Source organism: Lissotriton vulgaris, chromosome 11 (assembly GCF_964263255.1).
Source record: "Lissotriton vulgaris chromosome 11, aLisVul1.2, whole genome shotgun sequence".
In the NCBI taxonomy this organism is placed as follows: domain Eukaryota; kingdom Metazoa; phylum Chordata; class Amphibia; order Caudata; family Salamandridae; genus Lissotriton; species Lissotriton vulgaris.
Genome location: NC_141699.1, coordinates 600,678,333 through 600,705,313, shown reverse-complemented (window position 1 = coordinate 600,705,313; position 26,981 = coordinate 600,678,333). Strand labels below are relative to the sequence as shown.

General features: G+C 44.0%; 1 protein-coding gene across 1 annotated transcript in view; it reads right to left on the bottom strand.

Annotated features, from left to right (window-relative positions):
- The window catches only part of RASA2 (RAS p21 protein activator 2), a 619,199-nt gene that overhangs the window by 17,230 nt on the left and 574,988 nt on the right, over positions 1-26,981 (bottom strand). Inside the window, exon 23 of the mRNA XM_086943698.1 lies at positions 8,490-8,676. Within this exon, the coding sequence (XP_086799824.1) occupies positions 8,490-8,676 (187 nt within the window). The remainder of the gene's footprint in view (positions 1-8,489; positions 8,677-26,981) is intronic.

Below are 26,981 nucleotides of genomic sequence, written 5' to 3'. Positions count from 1 at the left end.
TCCTTTTTAGTTTGATTAGTTTGTTCCAAATTCAGTTCATATAGGTCAATGGATTCAAAAGGAATACAGTAAAATCCCCAAATAAATTTTTGTTCTCCATAAAAACAAAAATTACTGGATACATTTATATATTGCTTAAAATGAAGACAGAGCATGGGTCCCAATAGGTCGTCTTGTGATTAGGAATTAATATCTCTAGTTAATTTTGCAATATTTCTGTTTTAAAAATCAACAATCTGGGATGTAAAGATGTATTCTTTTGTATATATGTACAATTAGGATAGGAATATTGTTCTGAAATCACACTTTTAGTTCCTTCTCCGGATAAGTTATTATAAGCTGTGGTACATGCAAGCATATTCCATGTCTGCGGCCACAGGGCAATCCGATGGAACCGCCGATATTTTATTCTGACTATGCTTTTATTTTTTTCTCTCTGACACACATACATAAACCCATACACACATTTTACAGCTAAACATTGACGGATTAAAGTCACTAGATTAGATAATTAACACTATTTCTGTTTCAATGACTAATTGTTTTCTGATCCCACCTGAAATGCAGGCAAATATATTTAAAAAGGAAAGAAGAGCGGCTGCTCCTTACATTGGAATGAAAACTATATGGTTGTCTAGGCTAGGTAAATTCAATAGTTTCACAAGTCTTTAATCTACTAACAGCAGGAAAATCAAAAGTTCATCAATTAAGTGCAGGAATGTCAGCGGCGCTAGGAGGCAAGATAGCGTCAGAGTGAGGAGGCACATCGATCCTGCTTCTGAGGACCTGAGAGATAGCCCAGATGGCTGAGTGCCTTTGACTGTTGAACCATATCCCCAAGAGAAAGATAACTATGGTCAGATGTGCATTCGGCGTTCAGCGAGAGTAGGAAAAAAAAAAACTCCTACCAAAGACTTGGATGCTTGGTGATCGAGCGGTGGAGGCCGGTGCACTGGGTCGCGGCGACTGGGAGCTGATGGGTGTGATATGCCGCGGGATGGAGAGGTGAGCACGCCGATTACATCACGAGCGCAGTGAGCGGCAGTGTGCGGTTGCGTACAGCGAGGCTGCTTGGGAGCGTGGATGACTCCTCCGCTTACTCCTTGGTGTCCTGGTCGCCCGGCCCTCTGGTTCTACATTCTGCGCTGTGAGGCTGTGCGAGGCTGTGCTGCCTACTGTCTGCCGTCGCTGGTTGTTGCTCTGCTCTGCGTGTTGCACGAGTGAAACTGAAGACGTCATCAGAGCACTGCCAGCTGATTACTATTAAAGAGAAAGTCACTCTCCCAGCTCTCAGCACTTAGGGAGCGTCAATAAATTATCAGGAATTATCAGAAAAAAAAAGAAGAAGAGGAGCTCTATCGCATAGGGGGTTGTGGAGAGATGCACTTTCGTCTTCTTTTGAGTGAGAAAGAGAACCTGACTGGTTGTATCTGCACACTCCAAATTATACAAATAGACATTTTAAGAAGGTCTGGGAGGGGGTATAAGCACAAGGAGAAACCTTTCATTAAAATATCTAAGAGTAAACAAAATAAGCAAAACAATCAAAACAAGCATAGACTGCTACAAAAGGCATTACAAAAGGTACTACAATCTAACCTTAAACTCAAGGGTCTTCTGGGAGTTTCTATGGCGGCAGCTGCACCACATGCTGAAAACTCAATACAAATAGTGCAGACAGCACAGAAAATGCCTGAAACAATTTTGAGTAAATCTATAAGCAAGGCGCTTTCAGAGGATGAGGTAAATGAACCAAGTGAGCCAAAAGAGTCGACCAAAACAACCGCAAAACCAACAAAAAACATGCCGACAGTGGATCATGAAGATAGCATGAAACAACCGATTAGCCAACAATTAAAAAACAATGGCTCCACTAGAAGACCAGAAACCAGAGGGTTGAAAGCACAGGCACAAGAAGTCAAAGAGGCCAAAAGTGGAGAGGAAGGTATAGAGGGCACGATCGCTGACAAGGCAAAATATAAAAACATGGAGAAAAGCAAAAGTCAAAGTCAAAGCAAAAATGCCCCGAAAAGTGATGAGAAGGAGAAGGAGAAGGAGAAGGGGAAGGAGAAGGGGAAGGAGAGAGATGGTGAAAGGGGAAAACAGAAGAAACAACTGCAACTAAATGAACGCAACCAAGGAGAGAAATCCGATGAACAAGCTGACGAGAGTATTGAACTTTTGCTTAAAAAAGCTAAAAGAGTGCAAACTATTAAAAATTTGAAGGCTGCAGCAAAACTAACAGGTTTGTGCGATGAATCTCAACCAAGGATATCTAACATATTTACGCCACTCTCAAATGAAAAGGAAACCCAGAAGGAAGGAGACAAGGGAGACGACAGTAGCAGCACTCTCAATGATAATGGAAAGCTAATGGACGTATTGATCAATAGGAGTTCTAGTGATGGAATAAATCCAACTAGCACTAGTGAAGAAAAGGAAGAAAATGGCCACAGATCTGATCGATCAAGAACGGGACTATGTGGATGCTAATGGACAAATTAAAGCTGGGGATAAAGAAACGGAAGCTGTGGGCGAAGATTCGTCAGAGGAATCTAACTCTGAAATCTATGAAACTGGGGTCTCGATCACTAGCGAAATTGAAAATGATATTGGAGGCACAAGTGCGGCTAGCGAGGATGAAAACTCACCAACCGCTAATCTGGAAGTAACCGAGTTAAAGATCAATTATAATAACAAACCGGGTCAAGACTTAGCTTCTAAAAAAAAATGGAGAAGAAGAAATCCAAATTTATAAAACCACACAAACCACTAGATGATGAAACAACAGATCAGGGGAGCAACCAGGACCCAGCAAAGAAAAAACATAGACCCCTCCGGAAAAGTCCGACTCCTACATTGAAAGGAGACACAGAACTTAAAAATCCCAAAATTGGGGCAGCTGAATCGAGCTAAAGTAAGGGAAAGCAACAACACCATGATACCGATAAATTAGGAGGCTCTCCAGAACCATCATTAAGTGAGGTCCTGAAGACCATAAAGGATTTTCATTTGGACGTTAAAACAGATAGTCAAAGGAATTATGACGCGATTCAACAACTCCAAGGTGCTATCCAGAAGGTAGATAATACCTGTATGGAGATAGTGGATAGGATGGCCTCGGTGGAGAGCCGCACCGAAAATCTAGAAGCAGATGTCATCAAACTCCAGGTTAAAGAAAAATCTCAATCTGCTATTATCGAAGACTTAATGATAAAGGTGGAGGACTTTGAAAATCGGGGAGAAGAAACAATCTTCGCTTCTTGGGAATCGCAGAAGGGGCAGAAGGAAGTGATGTCAAGGGCTATATTGTAAACCTTTTGAAGTCCTCCATGCCCGAACTATCAAAGTGGGAATTGGAATGAGAAGTACAACGTGCTCATCGCTTCCCTCTGACACTCCCCAAAAGTCCTATTAAAGAAAAACAGTACCCAAGAGCCATTCTGGTTTGCTTCGGAAACTTTCTTTTAAGAGAAACAATTTACGACCTGGCTAGACCAACGAGCAGGAAAGAATTTCAAGGAAATAACTTCTTTGTCCGTCCAGATTTTGCACACGCAACGGTTGAACGCCGATGGAGGCTGAGACAACTTTTTGCCCCATTTGAAAAAATTGGAGCAACCGTTTTTTTGCTGAATCCAGCGAGCCTGAGAGTACTCTACAAAGGAAAGACAAAGAACTTCACACGCGAGATCCTAGCTGAAGCTTATTTGCATGAACTCTCTGAACTAAGAAAATAGGAGGGATAATACTAAAGCTAACCATCTGAAACGCTATATGGCTAAAAAATAAGGGAAAATAAAAATTCTAAGGCGATCAAGCAGGCGGTGATACTCGGATCACTCGATCGTCCATACCTGGGGCCCCTTGGTCCCAGGATGCCTCGGGGACTGGTTGGGGGGAGGAGGTGTGAGTGCGGAGGGGGGAAGGGGGAGAGGGAAGGGAGGGGGAAGGGTGGGTGAGAAGAAAACAAAAAAAAATGGAAAAAGGAAGGAACGGTGCAGAATAGGTAAAGGTCAACGGAGGGAAGCAAGGAAAATGATTTTTGATACAGGTTGTAACACTCTAAGTGATGACACGCATTAATATATGTACAATGAATGTGGGGGGATTAAATGATTGGAGGAAAAGGCAGAAATTAGCATATTTAGTAAAACATAACAGAATAGATGTCCTCTGCTTACAAGAGTCCCACCTCCCTTGGTCTAAGAGAAATTTGCTTTGTATAATTTGGATTTGAACTATTAGCCTGTACAACTCAAACATCAACAATCAGAGGGGTTGCCATTCTAGGAAGAAAAAGTTTAGGGAAAGCGAAAAAGGTGAAAGTAGATAGTAATGGAAGATGGGTGATTATTGAGATGGAGTTGGGTCTAACTATCTGTACGATGTATGGTTCTAATGAGGACGATCCCGAAATTTACGACTTCCTAGAAATAGAGCTTGCAAATTGGCCCTCTCCTCTAGTGTTTACGGGAGATTTAAATATCTCATCTGAATGGGGGATGGGCACATTGTATCAGGGAAGAAAACCTAGAGTCTTTAAGGCGGTTCAATCTATGTTAGCTTCTCATGGGCTTCAGGATCTATGGAGAGTTAAAGAACCTTCAAATCTAGGTTATACTTACTTTTCAAATCCAGCCCAGAGATATTCAAGATTGGACTAATTTTTTGTCTCTGCTTTGGAATCTGAAAAAGTTAAGATAAGTAGACTCCCAAGGGTCATTTCAGATCACAACCCTTTGCTGCTAAACTACGATATGGGAGGGCTAGAACGGTCTAAAACAAACTGGACCTTTGAAAGAAGGCTGTTAGCAGATAGCAGATTCGTGGATCATTTGAATAAATGGGCTGGCGATTTCTTTGCAGCAAATAGATATAGCACATCGCGAAATGGGGTCTGGGAGGCTTTCAAAGCCGCTCTAAGAGGAGAAACAATCAGTTGTGCTGCCAGGCTTAGAAAAGAAGATAGAAGCGAAGTAGAGAGACTAATGGTCAAATTAGTTGAGGTGGAAGAACAACATATAAAGGATATTGCTACTGGCAGTAATACCGAGGCTAGTCAGGGAGTTCTGTTGGCAGTAAAAGTGGCACTGCAGAAGGAGGTTACACAGAAAGCAATAGGGGAGTACCAATCATCAAGGGCAAAGAGGTATGAAACGGGTGAGCAAGCTGGTAGAGCACTTGCACTCCGGATCAGACAGGAAAAAACAAAGAATGCGATTCCATGTATAGAAGAGGAAGGGATAACATATACAAAGATAGAAAGATATCCTAGTGGTATTTAAAAAAATACTATCAGAAATTATATGAGAAGGATCCTTTTAATAATGATCAGGAGGAGAGATGTATTGACAGAGGACCGTGTTTGGATGATACAACAAGAAAAGCACTTGATAAGGATATTACGTCTGAGGAAGTCTTATCTGCCCTGCGAGAATTAGCGCCAGGGAAAGCATCTGGTCCTGATGGTCTCCCCTCGGAGGTTTACAAAACTATTGAAAAAGAGATCGCTCCTCTTTTAGTAGATCTTTTTAATGGGATACTGTACTCTGGGGTGGTCCCCGATTCATGGAAGGAAACTAACATTATAGTCTTTCATAAGAAAGGCAAACCAGCAGAGAATCCGGGGTCATATCGACCTATATCCTTAATAAATGCCGATACCAAGTTATATTCAAGGATCTGGGTGAAGAGGTTGGGCAGGATCATAGGCGGTCTTGTCTCTCCATGGCAACAGGGTTTTGTTCCTGGGCGTGGTACGACAGATCACACATCTAGAGCAATAACTTTGTTTGATGCCCAGAAAGCCGTGGGGGGAGGGATGGCCATGATCCTGCTCGACGCAGAAAATGCTTTTGATCGGGTGGAGTGGAGCTTCCTCTGGAGCATTCGGCCGGGAGGGGTTTTGGTCCAAATATTGTTAGGGCTATCAAAGCTATGTATATAGACCCAGAAGCGACAATTACGGCAATGGGAGAGAAATCAGATAAGTTTAAGATAAGTAGAGGGATCCGGCAGGGCTGTCCCTGCTTGCCCATACTATTCGCTCTATACATTGATCCGCTCATTCAGAAGATTTTAGAGTGCCCTAGAATATCTCCAGTGATTTATAGTAGCTAAAAAACAAGATCTTAGCTTACTCTGATGACCTGGCGGTTATTACAACAGACCCGAGGCTGGCACTCCCAGAACTGGTACAGATGGCTAAACTTTTTGGTCAAGGTTCTGGATATCTTCTGAATGAATCCAAAACCCAGATAATCTGCTCTAGGAACATACCAAGACCCGACCCAAGGTATGTTGATTCTGCTTTATATTTAGGGGTTAAGATAAATGCTACAGTGGGTAAGATAGTGGAAGAGATTTACCCCCCCCCCCCATTAAATCCATAGAGTTAGAACTGAAAAGGATGGATGCCCTTCATCTTTCGCTGGTCGGGAGAGTAAATGTTGTAAAAATGGCGATGTTTCCAAGAGTGCTATATCTATTTAGAGCCATTCCCCTATATATTGAGGAGAAAATTCTGAAGCAATTAGAGTCTGTCTTTATCAGGTTCATATGGCAGTACGGTAAGGTTAGACGTTCAACGACCCTTATGTCCCTTCCGTGGGAAAGGGGTGGGATGGCACTTCCGAACCTGAGATTGTATCACTGGACCTGTCTCCTAATCCAGATGTCAATCCTGTTTCAATGCGACACTGATGCGACTATTACAGACAACCAGGCTCCCCCTCCCATCTTCAAACTACTGATGGGGAGAAAGCTACTGGACTACTGCTGACGGAACTGGAATATAGGTGCTATAGAAAGGCACGATTTAAGAGCCTGCTAGGTGCATGGCAAGTATGGAAATCAATCCTAAAAATTTTTTCATATCCCTAAAGTCAACCCTTCTCTCCTCTTGGTAAATTCTAGCCTTTTTCCTCACTTAAGCAATGACGGGATCCTACAAGTCTGGAAGGGCTTAGGGGTTAAGACTATTGGAGACCTAATGGTAGGAGATAGGATAAGCGGGTTTGAGGACATGCAAAGGAGATACGGCCTCCCTTCAAATCAATGGCTTATATATGGTTAAATCTCCGGTATCTTACAGTCTTGTAGGCCAAAGCTCAAACCCCCGTAGACCTTCCTGTGGTTGAGGGTATAAGAAGAAGGTGTAGGAAGATAAAAGATGTTTACAACATGCTGGTGTCCAGATTACAGGACGATGTAGGAAAAGTAGAAAGTGACCGGGCAACTAAATTGGGAAACCCAGATGTAGATTTGGACCTAGCATTAAGCTTGAATAAAAAGATTTTTCGGGCGTCCAACTTACGAGAACAACATTTTAAAACAGTTTTTAATCTGTACCATACACCGGCTAAATTATTTGCTTGGGGTGTTAGGAATGATGATTGCTGCCCGAGATGTAATAAGGGGCAAGCCGACCTACTACATATGTTTTTTACCTGTGAACGACTGACCCCCGCCCTGGATGGAATAACAAAATTCTGGGAGGGGCTGCTAGGTCATAAGATCGATCTATCCCCAACACTGATGTTATTTGGCTCAGATTCTAAATTGGTTTTAACAGATGACAAGGCTGCTTTGGTTTTTATGTCGGTGGCCATGCTCAGAATCATAATCTCGGCCGGATGGAAGGATGTTACAGCCCAGTCTTTTCAGATGTGGGTCTCCAGATTCTTGGTAATTTACAATATTGAGTCTGGCCTCTATGAATTTAAAGGTGTTAAAAAACGAGAAATGGGAAGACGATTATGGGCCCCGGTTAAGAAATGGCTGGACGATAGAATAAGAATTTGAAATGTACTTTATTGCTATATTTATTGACAGATCTTCTATATAATTTTTATCCCCACATAAAATATTGTGTTCTTTAACTGCTCATATATGTATCAGATGTACTTATACCTTGCTTATGGCTATTTATTTATGTATTTCATTATTGCACCATGAACTCCAATAAAAAAAAAAATAAGTGCAGGAATGTCAAAAGAGAAAATAATTCAGACCACTTGTGAAAACACATTATGAAAAATGTTTGCTATTGAACTTACCAATAAAGGAACATACACAATGTTGTACACTACAATTTAGAGATAGGTCACACTCAAGAAAACATGGACGTACATATCTTGTACACAGCCAAATAATGACACATTAAGTACCTCTTAATGAAAGATTCACCTGTACCACCAAAACAAAAGTTTCTTACAGTGCTCAAAGCGAACTGTTAAAAACACACCCTGCGTGTAGGTTTTATCCAAAAGCATCAACTCAAATGTATTCTTTTAAGTAAGGGAGATATGTTAAGGAATAAAATGGACCTTCCAATGTTAAACGTGAAATAAATAAAGGTGTCCATAGTGGGACAATTCTGGAAGCAATTTGGGATAACCGTAGGGGCTGAACTGGTTGATATGAAAGGAGACAAACGCAAAACATAATGACAAGTCTCAGATAATAATGTAAAAAATCCAACTCACTCGCTGCCATATTTTGCACTCGTTGTCCTCTTCTTTTTAAAACTTTCATGAGGCTCAGCAAGCTCTTCTACAATGCTTTTTATTTGCTGAATTGTCTTAAATGATTGTACTGAATCTTCAATTGTGAAATGTGAATAGTCATCTGCTTTCTGTGGTCCTTGATAAACTGCTATTCTCTCACATGCTTCTGTAATTGTTGAAAGAAACAACAGGTTATACAAAGGCAAGCCATCCTATTTAATGTTCACACTTCACAAAATGTAAGTCTCTTTTTTGTGGATTTTGTATTGTTTTATTCAGACATATAAAGGTTACAGACATTTAGGCATAATCAAACTATACAGTTCCACTACAGGTTTACAACTTTATATAAAACAGAAGTAGGCCAGTGCAAAACAAGGTTAAGTTACATCGCTTAAAGTAATTGCACTTCCAGTGTCATATGCGTTAAAGTTCGTCTGAAACATATACATAATTACAGTACTTTGAGATTATCCCTTAGACCTTATAATTCTTGTTAGGCATTTTATTTATCACATTCAAACAAACATCGAGATCTTTTGACACAAGAGTGTGACAAATTTATATGTACAGCACCTGCGTGATTGTGTGCAGATGGAGGTGTGTAACAGGCTGACGAGTTGGATTGTGCTAGCGATTATGTGTCTGTGGCGAACGCAGAAGTGTCTGATGTTACCATGTCTTTCTCCCTGAGTCAGGTCACAAATGGCTTCCAGGTATCTTTTGGGCGGGATGCCATGGGCATGAGGTCCCAGAACGCAGCCAGTTGCTCCTGACAGCGACGTCCTGCACCCAGGTGTTTATTTTGGGGTTCTAGGGGCGCCCCAGTGTATGGCCAGTCTTTGTTTAGCAAGTAGCAGCATCATAGCCGCAAGTCGGCGTTTCTCAGGTGGGATCTCATCTGTGCATTTCAATGAGACACACGTGACTGCGTGAATAATTGCATATACCCCCTCCCAGAATTTGGCTATGGATGGGCAGGTTCACGCGACATGCAGGAAAGTTGCACCCTGTAGCTTACGTTTCCAGCTGTTCACGTCTGAGCATATTCCTGTATTGTCTAGTTGCAGGGGAGTGCGATACACCCTGTGTATACATTTAAAGTGAATAAGTCTCAACTTTTAGTTTGGGGATCGGTATCTAAGCTGGGAGCAGCAGAATGACCATTGTTCGTCTGTAGGTGATTCATTTAGGTTCACCCTCAACTCAAAATGTGCATCTTCGAACGCATGTAGTTACTCACCTGAATAGAAAGATTTCAGATAGAAAGTGGACTAACCCGGTTGACTATTACTCCTTTAAATAGCCACATCAACTAAACTGACACGTCCAAGACTTTTGAATGTACTCTATAACCAATAAAACATTTATGCTTCATTAACATTAAAGTGGGCACAGCTTCTCCTGCATCACCAACACTGGCTCAATCATCATATTGGATGCCAGCTTCAGGGCTTGTGCAGTTTTTATCTAGACTGACAAACCGGTGGAGTGGCAAGAAACATCCAGGGTTAACTCCTAAGGGGAAGTACTGTAAATATAGTATACTCAAAGAGGATATAAAGAATACAATGATATTTACGGAGGTGATGGATCCTTTTGCAGTTTATGTTTCTACTCAGAACACTGTTCAGCTTTGAAAGATTGCCCTAAATGGTCTTACATACGTGGGCGTGGGCGGTAAAAATGTAAAGAGAGATGCAGTCAAGATCACATAGCCGTTCTGCAGAACTCCTGCAACAGATTACATACCTTTCAGCTAATAGTAAATTCATATCATCTGGAGCAATGGGCAGTCTTTAACAAACAGGTTTATGAACCTCCTGCAGCACAAGATAATGCAAGTAATAATTCAAACTCATCATATGCCAAATGATGTGTGCTGATTAAAGTGTACTGGTATGACGCAACGAGCTGGGAGATGAAGACAATGTCAGTTAAGATTGATCAGAGATGAAGATAAGAGTGGAGATCTGTCATTGAGATGGAGCTGAGAGCTAGAAAACATCGAGGCCAGACAATTGCCAGTTTTTCATCTGAAGCGGATAAATATTTTCTGGATTCTTTTTTTATAGACAGCAACGGTGCATATCTCATAAGTGAAGAGGAAGAATTTGAAAAACCCCATTAAGCTGCCAAGGACAACTAAGGAGATAGAAAGATTGATTACAGAAAGGAAAACAAGATGCACACAGAGTAACAGTTAAGCTTTCTTAATGCACGTGTTACTAATAAACTACTGAAATATAGTGTCAGAGAGAAACACATTGTAAGCATGCACTGTCAAAAGAAACAGTGCTCACACTTTATATGAGCAGAACAGGTTGTGTGCAAGCGACTGGACAATTTGTATTAAGCAGAATCCTCTGTGCAGTACATTTTACAGTCAAAAAAATGATTGCATTGTATAGGAGCATAATCTAATGTATAGTCCTTTTGAGGTGCATAGATTTACATACTCAGAGTAAATTTAGACTGTTAGTACTAACAATCCATTACATCCACCCAGAAGTAAAACTTTTAAGGACCTGAAAAAGAGACACGGACTGATATATGATGGCCGGAAAAAAACGTTTTATCATGGCATGGGTTGCCCAAAGAAGTAGGAAAAGATCAGAAAGAACTGGAACTCCTATCGGGGGCTGCTGCAATTCAATCACAAACTACAAATACCAACTAATCCTGAAGATACGCCCAGCTCAGTGGAGGACAGGGGTGAGGAGGCAGTATAACTTGAAGGAAGGTGGCCCATGGGAGGGGAAGAGGGCAGTGTCAGTAGCAGTACATTAAACAAATATTATACATGCAACGGTGATCATTACAAACGTTATTACACTGTGGTTGAAACTTTAAAATTTCTAATAAATAGATAATTTTAAAAAATCCATTGAAGATAGGATGTTTTTAACTCGAGTTGGGGAATTGAGATCTATCAATTTCTAGCAGAAAAATAGCCCTTCAAGCATACATCCTGCAGACCGGCTAAAGTTAGAGATGAGAATATTTGCAAGGAGACTCATTGGGAAGGTTTACTGCAGATTAGGTCTGGCCTGGTTTGTAAAGAAGATGCCTGAATTATGACAAGTAGGCAATTTGATCATCACATTAAAGCTCCAATGGTTTTCATTGACACCAGTAAGAAAAAAACTTACCTGAAGTGATGAATGCCATTGCTTTAAAATGGAATTTGAAACTAGCTTTTTTACTATTGTGTTGAACTTTCACAAAAGCAAACATAAGCACAGCTCAGCGCGTACCGTACATCAGTTACTAACAGAGTTTCTAGGTCATCATTATTGTAGCAAACAAGCTAGTAAGAAGGAAAACCAAAACACAGTACCACATATAATAATTGTCAGCACATATTACCCCCAACCTCTCACCCCTCGGCTCTACTCTCGTTATTTACTGGTCTTCTTCCTAACAGCAAGATTTGTAAAGCAATTATACTTTTATATAAGGAGAATTATGCAGCAGTATTTATTAAAGCACAAACTACTCTGCCATTTCTTATATTTCATGGTATAAGTCAGCTGTGATACATATCACCCATATTTTTATCTTTATGTTGAACTCTTGGCAGATGTGATAAGCAAAAAACAATAAAAAGTGCCATTTGCATCAGGTATCTTGTACAGAAATGTTGCTTTGCAAGCTGAGGACAGCTGTATGCCGAAAAGCTGACTGCCCTAAAGGAGCTTTCTGTGATAGCAATAAAACGGGGTCAGTTTTCTGGGTACAACGTTAATCAGAATGAAATGACATTGCAATCTGTAATTTTATTACAAAAACTGCAACGCAGAGGCATATTGGATATCCTGTGGTACAAGTTACAAATTGGTTGGGATGACTAGGGTTACTGCGCTGTAATACAAGATGTTAGACTGCTGCTCCAAAGTCATATCCATTACACCGGACAATAACCGACGGAAGAAATCTTGTTAAAATGTTTATCACCCTTACGATGTTTTTGTTTTAATTGAGTGAGCTGAATATTCACCAAAATATTTTAGATATAAAGGAGCTAGTGACAGTTACTCCGTTTATTCAAAGCTAGAAGATTGAAATGAACAAAAATACGAAGATCTGCACTTCAATGTGTACGGGCACTTTTCATGATTCCTGAGCACAATTGAAATGAATACAGATCGGAGTACAACATTTACTTTGTCACGCAGAAGGAGTAAATACTCTTTCACTCTGATGGAACACCCTTAATCCTGTATTTAGTGCTGTTTGTCGACCCTGCGGACACTCTAATGACAGGGACAGCCACACATTTGAACCGGAACGAGTCGGATTTCCTTCTGTGCTGACTCTGCACACGCTGATGCCGAATACGTCATTGACTTATGTAAGGGAGTGCCCTGTGACTTTACTTGGCTATTTGGGAGAGTATTTCCACACATGCGTTATTGATTGCTTGAGCTGTGTTTGCTCGTACCATGGAATTTATAAAGTTAACCCTACAATATCAGTTTTACATTACAAAAACCTGTGGACTAGAGGGAGTGTGCTGTGGTAGCGCATACCTTGGAAATCGTAAAGATAATTCTTCTATGTTAGAAGTGCATATACAGCAATTTGTGGACTAGAGGTGTGATTTCTTCTACTAAATATGTTTGTGGGCCAACATTACTTAACACTGTTGTGCCCGACAATTAGTTCGCTATTCCTACCCAGTGGACAGCACATTCATATATTTTACTCGAAGTATGTTCTGAGGAAACTTGTTAGGAAATCTCTTCATTGGATTGAGCAGTTATTCTTGTACTTTGCCTTGGCAAACTGTGTATCCGGACTTCTGATTTAACTGCGCTATGTTTGGTGCATTGATGGTGAAAGATGACAATGAACTATTGAAGAGTGGATACTGGGCAATTCCATTTAATGTACAAAAATGAGCACACAGAATTTCACAAGCAGCCCACCTCAGGATTACTGGCCATCAGCTGCAGAACCTTCCCTACACCGGGGAGAAGGGAAAGAATATGTTTTAAACTGTTTGGCTGCAACTAATGAACAGTGCTTTATGTCCGTTGCTACGTTGTGGATTGAAGATGCATAGTACGGCCAACTTGAATGAGTATTTATTCCAGCACCTGATGAGCATATGCTACAGTCTAATACCAAATTCTGTTTCTTATGAGTGAGAACAAATCCTCCAAGTACATCCACATTCAGAATTCAAAGTTTATTTTCTTTTTATATGCAGATTGCTTGCTCCCAGTTATAAAAGTTTGTTCTATAGTTAATTTCTGTGATCTTTTTCAAACCTTCCCTTGATTTTATAAAAAAAAAAGCCAACCAGTGTTTAGACATGCACAACCCTCCCTATAAAGGAAAATGCTACTTACAAGTATGCATCTGTTCTTGGCATGTAGGGCTGCAGAACCACACACTACTGCATTAGATCACCATCTGGTGGTGGGCCCAGATGATTACACTTTGTTGTTGTCTTGGAAGAGTCTTTTGTCTGTTGGATGACTCCTCCCTTAGATCATAGTGCGCATGGGCATCGACTCCATCTTCAGATTGTTTTCGCTATTGGGCAAATGATGGAGTTGTGGGATTACAGATAAAGATGACCATGTGTTGTGTATCTAAATAAGATAATACTGGAACAGATACAGGTAGCCGGGGAGGCGGAAGAGCATGTGTGGTTCTGCAGCCCTACATGCCAAGAACAGATGCATACTGGTAAGTAGCATTTTCCGTTCAAGGCATATGGGCTGCAGACCACACACTATTGCATAGATTGAACAGCAGTTTCTCCATTAGCGGCGACCACCCGCATCTGTTTCAGTAGTTTGAAATAATGTTTTGAGTATAGCCTGGCCCACACTTGCTTGTTGTTTTGCCTGCACATCTACACAGTAGTGTTTTGTAAATGTGTGCAGAGTAGACCATGTAGCTGCTTTACAGATGTCATCTAATGGTATATTTCATAGGAATGCCATAGATGCCCCTAACCTATGGGTAGAATGAGCCCTTGGGGGAACGGATAGAGTGTGTTTTGCTTTTTGGTAACACATTTGAATGCACTTAACAATCCATCTTGCAATGCCTGATGTTGAAATAAGATTGCCCTTATGTGAATGAGAAAAGGACACAAACAGTGGTTTAGTTTTACAAAATGGTTTTGTCCTATCAATGTAGTAGAGAAGCGCTTTTTACATCTAATGTATGTAGAGCTCTTTCCGCAACTGTTTGCGGTTGGGGAAAAAATACTGGCAACTCAATAGATTGGTTGAGATGGAATGGTGAAATGACCTTTGGCAGAAACTTTGGATTTGTCTTAAGAACCACTTTATTGTGATGAAGTTGTATAAATGGTTCTTGAATTGTTAATGCCTGGATCTCACTTGCTCTTCTGAGTGAGGTAACAGCTACTAAAAAAGCAACTTTCCATGTAAGAAACTGTAATTCACACTTATGTAATGGTTCAAAAGGAGGAACCATAAGTCTGGTGAGAACAATATTTAAATTCCATACTGGAGAGGGTGGTATTCTGGGAGGAATTATTCTTTTGAGTCCTTCCATGACGCTTTCATTGCAGGTACTCTAAACAATGACAAATGTTGTCCGTTTTGAAGATAGGCTGCTATAGCAGCAAGATGTAACCTGATTGAGGAGTATGTGAAATTAGATCTTTGCAGATGTAACAGGTAGCATATGATGTTTTCTATGGAAACATCTAATGAGTTTATGTTGTTATTTGTGCAATACACAACAAACCTTTTCCACTTTGCTGCTTAACATGCTCTAGTGGTAGGTCGTCTTGCTTATTTTATGACATTCATGCAATAGGTGGTAAATTTAGATATCCAAATTGTAAGACCTCAGGAGCCAAATCGCTAGATTGAGCTGCATTGGGTCTGGATGCATAATCTCTCTATGGTTCTGTGTCATTTGATGTGGGGAGTGCTTTAATTTGTGATGTGGTACTACTGAGAGCTCTAGTAGCGTGGTGTGGTGTACCAGGGTTGTCTTGCCAACGTTGGTGCTATGAGAATCAAGGTGAGAATGTTCCTGTAGCTTGCGTACCACTAATGGAATTAGTGGGAGAGGTGAAAAAGCGTACGCAAATTTGTTTGACCAGTTCATCCATACCGCATCGCCCTTGGATAATGGGTGTGGGTATCTGGCGGCGAAGCCTGGGCATTTGGAGTTGTCGTGTGTAGCAAACAGATCTATCTCTGGTTGACCCCACTTTTTAAAAAACGGCTGAAGGACTTGATGACGAAGTTCCCATTTGTGTATCTGTTGTCTCCGACGAATTAACAGATCTGCAACTTGATTGTGAACTCCTGGTAGATGTTCTGCTAACAGAAAATGTTTCTGAGGAATGGCCCACCTCCATATGCTCTGCGCCAGCCGGGAGAGCTGTAGGGAGTGTGTTCCTCCTTGTTTTTGAATGTAGTACATTGCTGTCATATTGTTCGTCCGGACTAGTACAGCTTTGTTTGATAGGTACTGCTGAGACTATTTTAGAACTAGAAAAATCGCTAGTAACTCCAGATGATTTATGTGGAGTAGTTTTTGTTGCATTGTCCATGTACCCTGTACTGTGAGTCTTTGTAAATGCGCTCCCCATCCTGTGAGAGATGCGTCTGTGGTTAGTATCATTTGTGGAACAGGCCGACCCTTGGAAAGGTATTTGGTGTTCCACCATTGCAGAGAGCGATATGTCCGGTCGTCTACCACCACCAGATCTGTTATTTGTTGCTGAGCCCGATTCCATGGACTTGCCAAGCACTCTTGTATTGGGCGCATTTGTAGTCTTGCGTATGGTGTTATGAAAATGCAAGATGCCATCATTCCTATTAGTTGCATGAACACTTGAGCTGGTAGTGAGTGTTGTGGCTGGAATCTTTTGATAATAATAATAATAAAGAGCTTATAAAGCGCACAGTAACGCCATCACGGCGTGTCCCCGCGCTGAATGGAGCTACTCACAACCACCCACTACAGAACCCCTAGCCCTACAAGGTATAGAGTAGAGTTTTGAGCCTAGCCCGAAACACCGTCTCACTGCTCTCCAGTCTCAGGGCAGGGGGGAGTTTGTTCCAGTGCTGAGCAGCTTGGAGCGAAAAAGATCGTCCGCCCATTCTGGCCTTCCTTACCATTGGGACTATCAACAGCCCAATGCCCTCCGAGCGGAGGGCCCTTGGTGGTTCGTAGCGGCTGACTAAGTCTCTAAGATAGGCGGGCGACCTGCCCCAGACAATACGGTGACAGAAGAGGAGGCATTTGAACAGCACGCGTTTCTTCACTGGCAACCAGTTAAGCGCATCCAGTGCCTGCTGAGAATTTGCTCTCCTAGGTCTCCTTAGCACCAGTCTGGCGGCGGCATTCTGGATGACTTGCAGGCGACCAAGGCTACCCTCGGTGGACCCAAGGAACAGAATGTTTCCATAGTCCAACCGAGAGGTCACCAGCGCCTGCGTCAACGTCCTTCTGGCCTCTAGGGGTAGCAGGTCTAAAGTTTTGTTTAGGGTCTTCAGTACCCCGAAACACTTGCCCACAAGACGCCTTATATGGCCCTCACAGGAAAGAGTGGGGTTAACCCATACTCCCAGGTTCTTAGCCTCCTCACAAGGTGTGGGAGTAGGACCAAGGCATGGAGGCCACCACTCAGCCGACCAGCTGTCACTCTTTCCCCCCACTACCAGAACCTCTGTCTTAGAGCCGTTAAGCTTTAGGCAGTGGGAGTCCATCCACTCAGCTAACGCCTGCATACAGGCCTTAAAGTTGGTGGAGGCATTGGCGGTGTTCTGCGATAGAGAGATCAGCAGCTGGGTGTCGTCGGCATAAGATACCAATTCCACCCCGTATGCCTGTACCACCTTCGCCAGGGAGGCCATGTACAGATTAAAAAGAGTGGGGCTCAAAGCTGAGCCCTGAGGCACTCCCTGGTCTAGTGGATAAGGTCCTGCATACTTTGTATCCTTGTTGGGTTGAGATACGCTATTGCCTTGAAGGTACCTATTGTGGCACCTAGATACTGCTGAGACAGGGATAGTTGGAGATGTGACTTCTTTTGATTTACTGTGAATCCCAGTTTGTGTAGCAGGCATATCGTTTGATGCGTGGGCTGTACACATTGGTTGTATGACTTGGATTTTATTAACCAGTCGTTCAGATATGGGAAGACATGAATGCTGTCCCTTCTTAAGTGTGCTGCCACTACTGCTAGACACTTTGTGAACACTCGAGGTGCTGTAGTTACTCAGAAAGGAAGTACCTTGAATTGGTAGTGCTGACCTAGTATGAACCGCAGGCACTTTCTGTGCGATTGATGGATGGGAATGTGGAAGTAGGCGTCCGTGAGATCTAATGTAGCAAGGAAGTCTCCTTTATTTAGCAACGGTAGAACCTGTTGTAGTGTGACCATATGAAAGTGGTCTGATTGTATGTACAGGTTTAGGGGCCTTAGATCTAAAATAGGTCTGAGGGACCCGTCCTTTTTGGGTATGAGAAAGTATAGAGAATAAACTCCTGTGTTTTGATGTTGTTTTGGGACTGGTTCTATTGCATTCTTTTGCAGTAGAGATGCCAACTCTTGTCTTAGTAGTATGAGGTGTTCTTGTGACATGGGACGCTGCCTGGGTGGTATTGTGGAGGAGTGGAAGTGAGCTCCAGGCAATAACCTGACTGAATTATTTGTCTTACCCACCTGTCTGTGGTGATGGAGTTCCAGACAGGTAGGAACTGTTGTAACCTCCCCCCCAACAGGAGTGGAATGGTCTGGGGGGATGGAAGGGAAGTCACTGTTTGGGAGTAGAGGCGTTGCGATTGTTGTTTACTCTACCACTGCCCTTATTGTTCTTTCCTCAATACCCTCCTCTATAATTTTCCTTACTAGGCGAGGTTTGGCTGGGCGCTTTGTAGGAAGAGGAGGTAGTGTCAGTTTGGAAACCCCTTGAGGCGCCCCTATATGAGGAGCGACGAAAGGAAGCTCTATGGGCTTGCGTTTGTAAAGCTGCGATGGATTTTGCAGTATCTGTATCTTTCTTCATCTTTTCTAGTGCACTATCGACTGTTGGCCCGTAAAGGAGTTGCTGGTGAAATGGTTGGTTTAAAATACTGGCTTGTACTTCTGGTTTGAACCCAGAGATGCATAGCCATGCAAGTCTATGCAACAGTACCCCTGTATTTATTGCTCTAGAGACTGTATCTGCAGTGCCTAGTGCACAGCGTATGGAGGTATTTGTAATAATCTTGCTTTCCTGTATTAGGTCAGAAGCCCTGGTTTTATATTGTTCTGGCAAGTGTTGCATGAGTGACTAACTCATTATAATGAGCTCTATCATATCTTGCTAACAAAGCTTGAGTGTTAGCAATCCTCCAGACATTGGCTGCTTGTGTTTTCCTGAAGCATCTAAAAGCTTAGACTCTTTGTCAGGGGGTGGAGCATCCCCTGTTTGCGAGTTAGCCCTTTTTCTCGCATTTGACACTGAGAAGTTGGCCTGATGTATGATGTCCACAATTCTGTGGACACCTTGTATCAGTCCAAACAATCCCTTATGGTGGTGGTTGTTTAGTCAACCTTATAGACAAGCTATCCCAGGGGTAGCATGGACTAAGCAGTCTTGGGCTAAACTCAAGAGGGCATTTGAAGCCAGCTGTTTTACCATATGCAATCCTGTAATATCAAATGAAAGGACACCACACAAGTTATATATTATAAAAATATATGTATTTATTACTAGAATAATACTCTGAACTCTTTATGAGTGCAGAGGCACAAGCGTTTAAACAAAAGCACAGTTAAACATTCAAAAGTTGCACAATTTTGGATAGGCCCGGTGGCCACTCAAACCATATACTAAAATAGTGGTATAAGTACCACTTCTCGAACAATGGTAAGGCCTAGGGCGTTGTGAATCGCTGGGACTATTCGGGACTAGCAGTGATGTAGTCGGGAGAGGCCCGCGGGACACGGGTGCAGTGCCTAAAGCACAAGCATATGCCAATGAAAAGTCAATGGCGCGTAAAAGTTAAAGAGTTACTGTTTTGGAAGTCTTCCGACTAGAATAGAATTACCACACTTTAAACTAGGACACTAGAGGTGTAAACCACTACAGGAGCACCGGTGTTAGATCGTTACCTCACCCACAGGAAGCGGGTGCATAGGTGCCAAAGTGTGTCGGGTTTCGTCGTGTAGATCTACGGAGCCTGGAGATGAAGATGCTGCAGGCGGCCAGGAGAGAAGATTCCGGTTGGATCCAAGGGTGGATCGAAGATGTAGAGTACCTGAAAGCAGAGGGGACAGAGTCGGGGTCACTAGCCAGTGACCAGGATGGAACCAGGAAGGAACCAGGCGATGTCGGGCGCAATCAGGTGGTTGTCGGGAAGCTTGTCTCCGCTGCTACGTGGACTCTGGGCCATCGACGATGACCAGGAGTGGAGCACGAGCTGTCCCACGAAGGCTCTCGCTGTCGGCGGTGTCTGCTTCCGGATCGGAGGTAACCAGCCTTGGCAAGACCAACCCACGCAGGATTTGAAGATCGCTTCTTACTCGGACCAGCAAGGTCAGAGCGGTGGCTCCTTTTCAGGGGAGCGAGGGCAAGTATGGAGCAACCAGACTAGCAGTTTAAATTTCAAGGTTCGTCGGTTCTGGGGCCACTAGCCAACGGGCAAGCGACCGGACCAACGCATCGAGCAGGAAAATGCAAAAGGGCCCCACGCAGCACCCGATGAGTGTGAAGGGGAGATCTTCGGTGCACAAGCTGCTCGGGCTGGGGCTTCTCAAACCCCAATACACAGCTTCGAGGGTGCCTCAGAAGCTGCACGGTCAGCACTTCGCAGTCTTTCCAAGATGGCCGGCTCCACCTCGCCTCCACGGGTCTCAGATTCGCTGGGACTGTGGATCGGGCTGTTAAATCAGGGAAGCTGGGTCATGTCTATCTCTGTCGCTCGAGTTCCGGCGGTAACTGCAACAAAGCAAACCGTTGGGCGCGGGATGGTGCCTGTTTGCACAGGGTGGTCACTCCTTGACCACAAGGGAGATTCTTTAGTCTTCCACGTCGAGTGGGATGTCGAAGGGTCCAGAGTTCTGTATCAAAGTTTCGTTCAGGATAATCTAATGCTCCTGGGCACAGCTCCTACCTTTATTCCAATTCAAGGGGCTGGATTACCTCCTAGGTCCCTCCTATGGGTGGAACCCAGGAAGGAGGTGGTTACACCCCTTTCCCTTTGTCCAGTTTCGCGCCAGAGTTGGGACTGGAGTGTCCCAGCACCGGTTTGAACTTGACTATGCATGGGAAGCCTTGTGCTCCCCAGGCAGTGTCTAGTTTCATTCAACCCTCCCTGCTACAATCCACTATCTCCTGTCTGGGGTGGTGTAACACCTCCCTGTGACAGGATATCTATTGTCCAGGCCTCGTCTGCCGGAGTTTCGGTCAGCAGCAGGAGGCCAGACTCATGTCTGTGGCAGCAGCGTCCATTTTGTGATGCTGGGGCTTTGGTTAGATTTAACCGCGTTTAGTTAAAGTAACATGTCTTCTCCCGCTAGAAGGGTGGAATGCTACCCCAGTCGCCAGGACTGGCGAGGGGGTAGTATTCAAAAGCGTATGACACCTTACACAACATCTTTTGATAAAGCCAAACCAGAGTTAGCAAATAACCGCGAGGATTATAATGCACTTAAAGAGTATATGGTATGGCAATATCCTGGAACAGCTAAGGGAATTGGTCCCGACAGCTGCAGACAGGCTCAGCTCATGCTAGAGCACCATCTCACATAAAACCAAGCACTCTGCCTCTAGGATTGTTAAGGCCTGCCATAGGAGTGACTTATAGGTATATATGCGTCCAGATATAGGTATACTATAGCTAAGCAAGGGGTGATTACACAACCTTGCCCCAGCTGAGCGATCAGCCAGTTGTGTCAGTTTGGATAGCCAGCCAGGGGTGGCAAAAGATATGCTGCAGCCCCTGGTAGGCCTTGGATACACCTATGCCCTGGGCACCTATAGTGCACTGTACAGGGGCTGATAAGGTGAACCAATGTCCAATTGGGTATGTACCTAAAGTACATGGATGTGAATTTAGAGAGAGAACAGCAGGCTGTGGGTCTGATTAGCAGGCCCACAGCCACATTATGTCGAAAACCAGTGAAGCAAAAGCAAAAATCTGGGGTGACCATAGGAAAGCAGACCCTACTCTCCTACAGACACTACTAGTGAGTCCAATGTCAACCGTCCTTTAATGTATGCTGGATCAGTTGGAGCCGCTTTGTACTTTTTTTCTAGTCTGGGGTTAATTACCCTGGCTCTGACTGGGTCTTTAAATATTTCGGGTGCATGTCTTACCACTTCACTAAGTATTGGAAGTGTGGTTGTGGTCTTATGTGACGAGAGTAGTGTGTCCATTAGCAATTTTTCTTCCACTGGATCTGTGTGCAAATCTACTCCATGTAAAGTGGCTGCTCAATGAATGAGCTGCGTAAACCCAATAGTGTCATCTGGGGGAGATGGTCTAGACGGGTATGCATCATCTTGTGGCAGATCTCGTGCATCTGGTGCATTATAATCTTCCCATGGGTCACCTGATGGCCCAGGAATACCATCTGGGTCATTAATGTCGTCTATGTAATATTCACTCTCTACCTCCTGTAGGTATCCATCCTCATTATCCTCATCTTGTGGTATAAGACTATGTGTACTAGATGGTGAATGTACAGGAGAAATATCTATTGGTATTTCTACTTCTGGTGAACGAATCCTTATGGGGGAAGTTTGAGCATGCTTTTTTAGAGGAACTGGCAGTGGTTTAGGATAGTCCATTTTCCTCTTTTCAGGCACTGTAGTGATAGGTCCAGTCTTTAGATTAATATGAAGTCTTTTGCTTTGGGTCAGGTTTGAAAAGCTCTTCTACTGAAAAAACCTTTTTCGGCGTCGATTTATCTGATTTGGGCCCGAAATGCTTAGCTTTTACAGTGTCTATTGTCTTTGGAGCAGGTTTTGGTTTCGGTTCCGAAGACTTATCTTGTTTTTTATTAGGATCCGTGCTCTTTGGATCCGAAATTTTTGTTCCTGGGGTACGTTTGGACTCATCTACCCTCAGAGCCGAAGTATGTTTTGGTACCGGAACTGTCTTCGGGTCCACTTTTTTCGGAACCGGAGTGGTCTTAGGTTCGGTAGCTTTGGGAACCTCTTTCGGTGCCGAACTTGCTTTAGGCTCGACCGCTTTTGGTACAGATGGATGTTTGGTGCCGGTGTTAATTTTGGGTTAAGGACCTTCTGCTTTTCGGAACCGACAGACTGACTCGAGCCCGAGTCGACTGGAGTTTTTTTTTATATTCTTCGCTGCCGAGCCAGAAGGCGGGGCATCGGAAGATTTTGGTCGGTGTGCACCAGGACCCCCAGGTGGAGGTGGAACCGAAGCCTGTCCCGGTATGGTGGGGTGAACAGGGTGGACGTTTGTATTCACGACCTGTTTACCAGCTGGAAGATTGTCGTCTTCCGATTGATCCTCGGCTCCAGAAGCTGAATCCTCTGCTTCGGAAGAGACGTCTTCTTGCTGCTGTTCCTCGGCTTCTACTTCGATTGGAGCCTCGTCTATGACGAGGTCTGGTGTCGATGAAGATGACTGCGCCATTACTCTTCGAGCTCAACTGTCCCCGATGGCTTTTTTGGACCCGAACGAAGCGCAGGCCTCACAGTCTCGACTCTTGTGCTCTGGAGATAAGCACAGATTGCAAACCTCATGAAGATCGGTGTGAAGGAATTGGTGCCCACACGTGGGTACTTCTTGAAGGGTGTTCTTTGCATGAGCCAAAGGCCCAATGGAGCAGTTGGGCCCGACGGCCCCGACGAACGCTGGAATCGAGGAGTGAAGCCTTTCTTCGACGCGGGTAACCGGAATCACTGTCGAAGACGATGCCGATGGTATGATTGATTTATGAATTCGAAAAGAGATCGGTAACGGGACCGAACGATGAACACATTCGAGCCTGATGGCGGAAAAAACAATCTGAAGATGGAGTCGATGCCTAGTCATCAAACAGACAAAAGACTTTTCCAAGACAACAACAAAGTGTAATCATCCAGGCCCACCACCAGATGGTGATCTAATGCAATAGTGTGTGGTCTGCAGCCCATATGCCTCGAACATAAGGTAATAATGCTTTGCCCCTGAAATATTACAGAGTCAACAACACTTTTTATATTTTTAAAATACTAATGACAAAAGGGATTCATCTCTGGCAGTTCTGATAAGACTACTACACAGCTTCCCCTGCTTGGAGGAAGACTCCCCGGTGCACAGCGCAAAATTGACTAAGAAGTCTACAATATCATATAAAGTTCATCCAAAGGTTAAATCCACAAGTTTGAGAGGTTCCTCATATTTTTAATCCGTATTCATTGATATCATGAACAGTTCATCAATACTTAAAGAAGCACAAACATCATCCAAAATGAAATGTCATCCAATCATAAATTCTCCCAATGCATTTCGGGCAAATGACAAGCCCTTCCTCAGGGGGCAGATCTACAAACATAAAAGAAAACACCATAATGTCACAAAAATGTACATGTACCTAGCTGTGGTTACACAAAAACTGACTAAATGCTGTGCTGTTGACCACACATGGAGTATGTGGAAACCAGATGATCATGCTCAACATATAACCCAGTGTGAAGAAATCTAAAGGTGGTGCACTGCTCCGAACGGTGTAGGTGAGTTAATAGAGCTGAAAAGGTAGTGTGTGCAAAAAAGCACAAGTGCGCTAAATATAAAAAACAATAAGTCTTAGCTCGACTGCACCCAAGTGCTAAAAGAATTCGAAAAGTGCTACAGAGTCTCAAACAACCCAAGGGTGCATGGCCGATTAGCCCGAATCGGCCATGCACCCTTGGGTTGTAGTACCCCGGGGCAGTAGTAGCCGCCGTGGCCAGAGTGGAATGGGCCCTCAGCCCAACAGGAGGCTCCTTTTTCGCCAAGGAGTAACAGACCTTGATGCACAACACGACCCACCGAGAGATGGTCTGCTTGGGCACCGCCCGTCCCTTCTTAGCACTCACGTAACCAACAAAGAGCTGGTTGTCTACCCGGAACTGGCGTGTGTGGTCTAGATAAAAGGAGAGCACACGTTTTGGGTCCAGACAGTGGAGCCTCTCTTCCTCTTTTGAGGGATGAGGAGGCGGAAAGAAGGTGGGCAAGGTGATGGACTGCCCAATAAGAAAGGCTGTAACCACCTTGGGCAGGAAAGAAGGAAGAGTTGTCAAGACAACTTTGTCCGGATGGACAGAGAGGAAAGGAGGTTTAGAAGATAGTGCCTGGAGCTCACTCACTCTCCTGGCAGAGGTGATGGCAACCAGGAATGCAGTCTTAAGAGCCAGAAGACGAAGAGGGCAATTGTGAAGTGGCTCGAAAGGAGCGCACATCAAATAGGTTAGAACAAAGTTCAAGTCCCACTGAGGCATCACGAAAGGAACAGGATCCCAAATTTTTAATCCCTTTGTTTTCTTCTTGATACCTTTCCGGCTATAAATGGCAATTTCAAGATTATATGTAGCTAAGAAGCGCATCCGCCACTGTTGAAATATGGGTGGATATTGATCCAGCCATGCGGAAGTCAAACAGATTCTTAAGACTGCCATAGTAATATATATAAGTCCCTGCATGGCGATAGGTCTGGTAACTATCTACCCCTAACATAATTTCTGCTGTGCTGATCTCTATATTGGCTTCGAATATTTCAGTTGGAGATTTCTCGTTTAATATTATCTAATGTATGACATGTAGCCAGCATATGTATCAGATCGGCTTTAGGCCTATTGCATCTGGGGCAGAGAGTCCCCTTCCCCTCCCCCATTTTGAATTTTTTTCGGGTGTGGACCCAGTTAGATTATGGCTAGCGAGCCCAGCATAGATCAATAATGTAACCGAGATGTATCGAGTTCGTTAGGAATGTAATGATGTGTTTTTTTTATATTCCTCTTATTCTTCGAAGCCTGTATTTTTTTATTTTTCTTTATAATCTTTCATTCTTTAACTGCTATTTTTCAAATGTCAAATTGTTACCTGCACCAGGAGGAGGGGTCTCGGGGGTGGGGTAACTGTGATGTAAATTTTTTTTTTAAAACCTCAATAAAGACTTGTTAAAAAAAAAACTAAAGGAACAGGAGGAAACGTGTGTGATGCCTTTCAAGAACCTATTTACAACAGCGGATTTGAAAAGAAGGCTGATCAGGAAGCCTCAAAAAGGTTGAAATGGCAGACAGGTAGCCTTTGATGGTGCCCAGAGCAGAGCCCTGCTGGGCAAGAGAAAGTAGAAAGAGGAGAACCTCTGAAAGGGGGGCAGAAAGTGGATCCACAGCCTTTGCTGTGCACCATGCCACAAATGTGTTCCACCTGCAGGCGTATACCGATTTTGTGGAGGGACGCCTGGCTGCCAGAATCACATCACAGACTTCAGGAGGCAAGCCAAATGGCCTCAAATGTCGCCGCTCAATTTCCACACATGTAGGTGGAGACTGGACAGGTTCGGTTGGAGGACCGTCCCCTGCTGCTGCGACAGAAGGTCCTCATGAAGAGGCAAACTAATCGGGGGATCGACTGACACGCTGAGTAGCTCGGGATACCAGTATCTTCGTGCCCAGTCCGGAGCCACAAGGATGACTTGGGCCCGGTCGCGCCAGATCTTCTTCAGCACTCTGGGCTGAAGTGGTATAGGCGGAAAGGCGTACAAAAAAACGCAGCTCCACTCATGACGAAAAGCGTCTCCGCGCGAGTGCCGCCTTGGAAATTCCAATGCCCAGAACTTACGACATTGCGCGTTCTCTTCTGTGGTGAATAGATCTAACCAAGGCTCTCCCCACTGCTGAAAGAGGCCTTGCGCCACGTCAGAGTTCAGACACCATTCGTAATCCTTTATGCACCGGCGGCTGAGTTTGTCCGCCCTGGCGTTCAGGGAACCTGCCAGATGTTGAACCATCAGGGTGACGCCCTAGTGTTACAGCCATTGCCAGAGGCGCAGAGCCTCCTGACAAAGGGTCCACGACCCCACCTGCCCTGTTTGTTGCAGTACCACATGGCGGTGGTGTTGTTCGTGAACACCTGCACTACACTTCCCCGGACAGAGGGAAGGAATGCCTTCAATGCAAGCCAGATCGCCCGCAGCTCCAGAAGGTTGATATGGAGCAGGGACTCCACCGGAGACCAGAGGCCTCTGATCTCCGCTTCTCCCATGTGGCCCCCCCCATCCCAGGAGGCACTCATCTGTCACTACTACATGCTCCGGTTGGGGTAGGGAGAGGGATCTGCGGTCAACCCAATCATGGTCCGTGAGCCACCACTGCAACTGTCTCGCAGTGCCCTCCGAGATCATGACGTGGTCGGACAGGTTGCCCTGATGCTGTGCCCACTGAAACTTCAGGTCCTACTGCAGAGCCCGCATCCGCCACCTCGAGTGATGCACCAGAAGGATGCAGGAGTCCATCAGCCCCAGAAGCTGCC